At 37.4% G+C, this 8008-nt stretch overlaps 2 protein-coding genes across 2 annotated transcripts in view; one reads left to right on the top strand and one right to left on the bottom strand.

Moving 5' to 3' along the window:
* Positions 1-2448, bottom strand: part of LOC119837305 (hamartin-like) — a 4775-nt gene extending 2327 nt beyond the window's left edge. Inside the window, exons 1-2 of the mRNA XM_038362823.1 lie at positions 2234-2448; positions 302-1105 (exon numbers count right to left, since the gene is read on the bottom strand). Of these exons, the coding sequence (XP_038218751.1) occupies positions 302-1095 (794 nt within the window). The 5' untranslated portion in view covers positions 1096-1105; positions 2234-2448. The remainder of the gene's footprint in view (positions 1-301; positions 1106-2233) is intronic.
* Positions 2449-4020: 1572 nt separating this feature from the next.
* LOC119837304 overlaps positions 4021-8008 on the top strand; it is a 5749-nt gene continuing 1761 nt past the window's right edge. The window contains exons 1-5 of the mRNA XM_038362822.1: positions 4021-4254; positions 5207-5241; positions 5662-5691; positions 5801-6004; positions 7503-7557. Of these exons, the coding sequence (XP_038218750.1) occupies positions 4182-4254; positions 5207-5241; positions 5662-5691; positions 5801-6004; positions 7503-7557 (397 nt within the window). The 5' untranslated portion in view covers positions 4021-4181. The remainder of the gene's footprint in view (positions 4255-5206; positions 5242-5661; positions 5692-5800; positions 6005-7502; positions 7558-8008) is intronic.

Below are 8008 nucleotides of genomic sequence, written 5' to 3'. Positions count from 1 at the left end.
AGGTTGAGAGCGGCGGCCTATCGCTCGAACCGCGGCCGACTCGTTGGGAAATCGAAATTGCGTTCGCGTTTCTTTGGCAGGAGTGTTCTCAGGCGTGGCTTCGACGGCCGCCTCCGGCGGCTCCACGGGGTCCGGCTCCGCCGGCAGGGGCGTGTTGGGCGCAGACTCGGCCCCACAGCGGTCCACGAGCGGGAACCAGGGCTCCGCGCCCGGCCGTAACGCGGACGCCGCCCGCGCGGCTTGCGCCCCTGAGCCCGGCGCGGGCGAGGGCGGAGCGGGCGGCGCGGGCGCGGGCGCCAGACCGGTGCGCTCCTCGGCCGGCTCCCGCGCACGGAGGGACAGACGCCGCGTCTCCGCGAGCACGTCGTGGATCTCGAGGCGTGTCTTGCGAGCCGCCTCCGCCTCGCGTTGCCGGGAGCCCGTCACCAGCGCGGGGTGCAGCCGCACGGAGCGCAGCAGCGGCACGAGCGCACGCTCCCACGCATCCCTCGCGGTCGCCGCGGCGCACTCCGCCCGGAGCGTCTCCAGCAGGGTGCACGGGTGGGTGGCGTAGAGCGCGTGGAACAGAGCGAGCTGCGCCAGCTGCAGGTGGTCGCGCACGGGCGGCGCGGGCGGCTCGAGCGCAGCGGGGCGCAGCAGCGCCTCGGCCAGGTCGGTCCAGTGCGCGGCCGCCAGGGCGGGCTCGGCGGGCAGCAGCGCGGCGAGAGCGAGCAGCGCGTGCAGCAGCGCCAGCGGGTCCCGCTCGCGGCGAGCGGCGCGCAGCAGTTCCCGCGAGGTGCCGTGCGTGGGCAGGCGGTGCAGCCAGACGGGGCGACGCGCCACGAGCAGCGCCAGGGCGGCGAGCGCGTGGTGGCACGCCGGCCGCTCGCCGCGCAGCTGCTCGAGCAGCGCATCGAGAAGATAGCGCGCGTGGGCTTCGGGCGCGCGGGCCAGGAGGTCGAGAGCCCGCGTGGAGCCGGTCCGCGCGTGGTACTGCAGCAGGCCGCGCGCTAGCCAGGGCTCCCTCACGGCGCTATATAACCCCACGAAAGCATCGGGAGCATCGCGTCCCTCTAGGAACGCTATTACCTCACTGGCCTCACATGGCGTCAACATCTCCGACCACCTAAAATTTTGGTAATAGCCTTGAATCTATGATAGATGTCTTTTAAGAATTAATTATAAATGTATTTGTTTCAAGCATATTTATAATTTAAATAATGATTAATGTTTTATTTATTACATCAAATCTAATTTTGTAATGGGTTTTTTGTATTAATATATAGCATGGTAGATGTCTTATCAAATATTAATTACTTCATAGTGTTTAAATTTTAGTTTTATAGCATTGAAATGCTTTATAAATGAGAAATTTTGAAAGAATAGAAAAAATCCTGCCTCCTGCCTGTCAACATTTTTACAAACAAACAAAAACACTTTATTGTGCACCAAATGATAATAAAAAGTAAATAAATATATTATATATTATATTATAAACAACCAAGAGCACAACAGGCAGTCTTATTGCTAAGGTAGCAATCTCTTCCAGACAACCTGGTAGTCAAGGAGAAGCTGTAGGAAATATAAATATAAATTCAAATTCAAATTCAAATTCAAAATGATTTATTGTGATTCACAGGTTATTAGGAAGGTATTACATTATATAAAGTTCTACTGTGATCTGCCATGTGGTGTACAATTGTCAATTTTTACATAATATAATTTTATATATATAATATATGGGCAAAAGGTGCAAATTTAAATTATGATTTATTTCAATTCCAATTTTTTTTTCATGTTATGATCAAATGAGGAACAAGAGCTCATATAAAAAAATCAGAATAAATGTTAATCTATAAATACATTGATTATTCTATAGTACAACAGAATTACTAAGGCACTGCCCTCAATACTTCACATTAAATGTGTTGGTCCTATTTTCAATAACAAACTGTGTTAAATAGGGTTTTCATTTTATTGTTCAGTTTTAAACAATTTTCAGTGATAAAAGGGATTCGAAAATTTAAAAGTAAACGGTTTTAAAGTCTCTGAACAGGGTGTGGAAATAATTTTTGCATAAACACAGTTTTGCTCAGTTTAGTGCACTAAGTGATTACACAGCGATATCGACAATAAAGTTTAATGACTACCAAGAGGAATTAGCTATCGGCGCTAAGAAATAATTCATGGGCAATGGGGTCATATTCAATGTCAATATGTATATTTTACTATAAATCTCAATATAGAAACGTACCGATCAGTAGTTCGGAGAGAAGAACCTTCGTTTACTGCAGCCGGAGGAATTTTGACGTAGGCTATTTAAAATACGTTAACAAAGAAATATTGCAAATGATTTGCAATCCAGTATAACAAAATATAATAAGAAACAAACAAAATCTAGAAATTATTTGGTTTCGCAATTTAATACTTCGAAAAAGAAACGACAAATAAAATTCACAAAACGTCACAATGACGTCACTCTGTTATCAAATTGACAGCTATCATTTTGTCTCGACTCTCGACTCTCGAGTTTCGAGGCAGCAGACAGTACCTATCCATAGATTACACACTACATATTCGAACCACATTCGAACAGCTGTTCATAGATTATATTATTAAAGGGAGATACATAAACTACGCTATTTACAATGGCGTAGCTACCGAGGGGCTAGGCGGGGCAGTGCCTCGAGGCCTTCAAAGTCAGGGGGCCCACGAATCCTTACCAGAAAATCTCAATCAATGCACTGTAAAAAAGGTTATAGACCCAGTGTCAATAATTTTTAAAACCAAATTAAATAGTAGTAGGATGAAACCTATTAGAAAAGGAGGGGAATATTATAAAAATGAAGGGAAAAATAATTTACGGGCGATCTGAGTTCGGGGAGGGGATGGGGTCACCCCCAGGTTTTTAAGGGTAAAAAACGGTGTTTCTCGATTTCCGGCAAAACTAAAAGTCCTATCGAAATAAGTCGAATGGCAAAGTTGTAGGTAATAAAAAGATCTAAAACTTTTGTGTTTGCACTTTTTTCACATAACCTCAAAATTTATGTGAAAAATTCGTAAACGAAGTTTTTGGTTTTTTATTAAAAATAAAAAAATCTTTTACAATTTTTTTTATTTTTTAACGAAATTTAATGAAAACTTATCTTTTTATGCCCCAAATACGCTGTAATTTATTTGATTAAAAATATGTATTTTTTCACCTTATTTTGAATTAATATCGAAAAAACACTAATTTTCAATCGAAAACTTACCCGTCAAAATATCAGCTTTTATCATAAAAAGTTGCTATGTTTTCTGTTCGTTGAAATCTCTATATTTTTCTCTATATTTTTATATATTATAAATATATAATTTATTAGAGAATCTTGAAAAAAAAAAAAACATTTCTCGCTGAGGGAACCGAACCCATACCATATGTGCGATACGCCAACGTTCTACCACTAGAACTACGGAACACTATAGAAAATAGTAATTAATAAAAATGTGTGGATTGACTCACATATTCAAATAGATACCTTATCTTGTGCAAGAACATTAAGAATGGTATATAGAGTTGTAGTTGCTATTTTTCGTCCCTTTTTAATACATTAGACTCATTGACTTGTATTTCGTAATAAAGGCGCTATTCAGATAGTAACCACGGCCGAACATTTTGCAACTTTGAATATGTGTAAGTATGATCAATATGAAACTAATTTATTTTAAAAGTATCTTACGTAAAATCGATGTAATTTTTTCGATAGACAAAAATACAACAAAGTCTGTCGATAGAATATGGAAATGAAAGTAAGTACAAATGGATAGATTTGTTTAACTACAGTAACTGAAACAAGCGATGGATAGGATATTGAAAACGACCTTACAGACATGCGAACTCCCATAGGTATATTATGTACTGAATATCTATGCTAATTCCATAACATATAAGTGTTTAATCTATGTTCCATAAAGTGACTGTTACATGTTGTTATCTGCGTTGATAATTTACATTTGACATTGACATCTGACCTGTCAAGTGTCAAGTGCCAGTATAGGCTTTTAGGCTGCATGCATTTGAAAATAGATTAGCTGCATTTCATTATTCACGATTTGAAGGAATATATTTTAAAATGTTTGTATATTAAACTAATGATTTAAGAAGTCAAACTGTCATTTAAGCACAAATGTTATGTTGTTGATATTGAATAATTAAGACAACAATGTTAAGAGCAATATCATGTATTCACATCGAGGGCCGGGCTCTTAGACGAAAAGACTTTTTTAAAGTACTTCGTAAGTATTCTTAAGTTCATTTACCAGTTTATAAGAACGTAGTCAATTATGTCCGTGAAATGTATTGGCAAAAATATATACCCACTTAAACATTTTTTAGTAATTTAATGGTAGTACTACATATATTTGTCAATTCTCCCTGTAACCTATTTAAGAATGAGTCCAAGTAATTTTTTTGAACACATACAAGATAAAATTTAGAGAGTACATAGAATGTTGACCTTTAAAATATCCCAATATATTGATTGTTTAGTTTACATAATATAACCTATGTAGTTGTCTTAAACTATGAAGACTTCGAATTCATGGGCCCATGGTTTGATTTCCATTGAGGTCTTGCAAAAAAAATTCTTGGTTTAGTAAATCACAGAAGGCTAATCACCTACTCGTCCATGAAGTTCAACATATATATCATCTGCCTGAACCCCACTTGTCTGTTTGAATGTGTAATTACCCTGAAGTAGATTTAGGCATAACAGTCTACTTACACTTGTCTCCGTACTTAATAAATAAGTTATAATGAAAAATTGTGACATTTATGTATGCTTATTACTTATATGACTTTAAATAATAGAGAGAAAGGTTGTGTTGTATAATATTTAAAGGGTGGAATACTTTGAAACATATTACAATTATATAACTAAGTAACTTATTTGAAATGTTATCAAATTTGTGGTGTCATATATGCAAATACTATCTATAAATTGGAACATTGTTTTTAAAAAAAATAAAAAAAAAAAATGCTTACAATACTTAAATGATGGGTTTAAAGTTATATTAATACATTTTTGATACAGCTTAATACAACCACAAGAATTATTTAAAATTTCTCAATTATGTTCCAAATTTTGACATACATAACAAATTTATTTTTAAATTTAGTATTAAATGTCACATCACATTAAATAAAGTATTACATATATATTTTAAATGAGCTAATGAAATATTTCAGGTATGTGTGCACATTCCAATACAAAAGTAGAGCCAGTGAGTATTTAAACTATAAATTATTAAGATATAGAATCTTAAAAATGAAAATGAAAAATTTCCTACAGTTATTGGGAAAATTTTCATTTTAATTTTATTTATTATATTGTACTTATGCACTTATTATAACCATTATAGCATGCTATTTATATGTTACATAATTTTTGCAACTTATATAAAATGAAAGACATTATTGTCATATACTAGCTCTTGCCCGTGGCATTGCACCCGTCAAATTTGGTGTAATTTAGTAGATGTAAACCTTCCTCTTGAATCACTCTATCTATTTAAAAATACCCCATCAAAATCTGTTGCATACTTTTAGATATTTAGCATACATAGGGACATAGGGACAGAGAAAGTGACTTTGTATTTTACTATGTAGTGAAGCAACTAAACAAAAACATGTCTTGTTCCAAGCACACAAGGAAGTTGAAAAAATATAGAACGGTAAAGATTTTAAATGACTTTTATTTTTAATAATTATTACTTACAGAAGACACTATTTTCATAAATTAATTAGCTGTTAATTCAATATATCATTATTTATATCTTTTAGACTGTGTTAAGTCAAGATGCAGGTCATGCGGAGCAAAAGAGCAATCGGGAACACCCAAGAGCAGCATCTGCTTCTGTACCCGGTCCTGCACCCCGCGCGGACGGTTCATCCCCGCCGCCCCCGCCGCCGCCGCCACCGCCGCCGCGCTCCCGGCGTGCTCTCACCTTGATTACAGCTCTTACTTTTACGGCGTCACTTGGAGGGGTAAGAATCGAAGATATTTTGATGCTGAAACTTTCTTTAGCATAATATATGTCATAAAACTGTGTATACTGTGTACTCTTCTTAATGAAACTTAAGGAATCGTTTATAAATATCGGTAATACGTCGCAATTAAGCGTTTATCAATATGTGGGTTTCACGAATGTCAAGTTTATCGTCATAAATAATTTATGCTGTTTAAGTATATTGTGAGGCATCAAAAAGATGGGGCTGTGTTGAATATTTGTTTCATCGTCATAAGATTGCATTGTGTTGCCACTCGACTGCCCAATCGATTTAGACAGTTGATAACAAATCGCAACCAGTCACAAAGACTATAAACAACTACCCTCTAGTTGGGTCGAACATTGAATAAACAACGTACGAACACCAAAGTGCAATCCCTATGAATGCGCCTCGTTTTTAACTGATTGGACTTTTTATAGGATTCAATAGCTACACGAGTTGTGTTTTTTTTTTTGTGAAAAGTGACATTTGCATCTTAACTGACAATTGTTTAACCAAATCTTTCATTTCCAAAATTCTTGAAAAGGTTATCAACGCGCAAGTAAGTATTGTGAATCTTCCGATATATTTTCTACCTATCAATCTGTTTCGAAAGTGACGTAGTACTAGCACTGCGCTTCTTGACGTCGTGTTGTCCGTGATTCTGGTCAAGCTTCAATTATTGCGTGGCTGGATTTTTTAAAGAGCGTTTATCTTAATAAACTTTTCTCTTATTTTTTTTGTCGAGTGTTGAGCAAAATTTGTACGACAAAAGGCAAGACTAAAATTTTTCATGTTAGTGGGGCGGCTAAATGGTCTTGGTACGTGCAGGGTAAAGTTGCTTTAAAAATGGGAATTATCGTATTTTACGTTATCAGAGGGGGCCTGTCTACTCTCAAGCGTTTTTATTTTCAAGTCTATAAGTCTGGAAGCATAAGATAGGTTATGACAGAGATTGTTAGCAAAGGATAAGTGGCACAGGAATTGTTTCTGTATCCATCGGCTGTTCCAGCCGGTGAATATGTACAGCGTAAGAACGGTTCCACACGGGCCTACAATATTCTAGGAGGGATCGAACTTATCTTCCAATTTTCTTTCAATCTTTCACTTGTCTCTTTTACATATTAATATCACCTAACATTATTGTTGATAAATTTGTGTTTATTTATCTTCTTTTTTTTTAATCAGCTTCTTTCTGGGTTCTGGCAGAATCAACAGCGTCTTGGGTCAACTGCCTCATTGAATATAAAGCTGAGCTTGGACTTTTCACAACCATAACACACAACAGAAACCTAATTTAGATATATAATTAATTCTTTTCTTCTTAAATGGTCGTGTCTGTATTTTTCTTATTTCCTTTTTTACAATGTTAAGTGTTTTGTCTTTTTCGTTAGCTGTTGTGGGTGTTCTTGTTTATGTATATATGTTTCTCTATGTTTATGTCTAATCCAACATAATGTCAAAAGACAATTGATATCCGACTATATTGTTCTAGGTATACCTGTATCGTAAAATGGCACAAGAGGATGAAGTGATGGAGAATAAGGCAGGTGAGTGCACACTTCAATATACAACTAACATTCCTACTGTATTTCAATGGTACTGAAATATAAAGGGTATTACTACTGGATTTCTTTAGATTTCTTTCCGGTATTCCACAAGGATCCCATTTGGATACCTCTTTTGTTTACTATAAACATTTATAATGTAGGATTTATATTATTACTAGCTGTATCTGGCGCGCGTTGCTATGCCAACAACCTGGGGGCGAGTGGTATCTATGGGCATATTATAAAACCTTCTCCATGGAAAAAATATGTTTTCGTATATAGCTGATATACAGCAACAAACATTTATTTTTATATTTAGATGTTTATAATTAACACTGTCTGCTATATGCGGACGAAACTAAAATTTTTACAACATAATTCAAGATTTCTTAAAATTGCAATCTCTCAGAAATATTTGAATTGTTCTGCAACAGTTTTTATTTATTTATAT

The sequence above is a fragment of the Zerene cesonia genome, chromosome 27 (genome assembly GCF_012273895.1).
Source record: "Zerene cesonia ecotype Mississippi chromosome 27, Zerene_cesonia_1.1, whole genome shotgun sequence".
NCBI classification, from domain to species: Eukaryota; Metazoa; Arthropoda; class Insecta; order Lepidoptera; family Pieridae; genus Zerene; species Zerene cesonia.
This window is presented reverse-complemented; position numbering and strand designations above follow the sequence as displayed.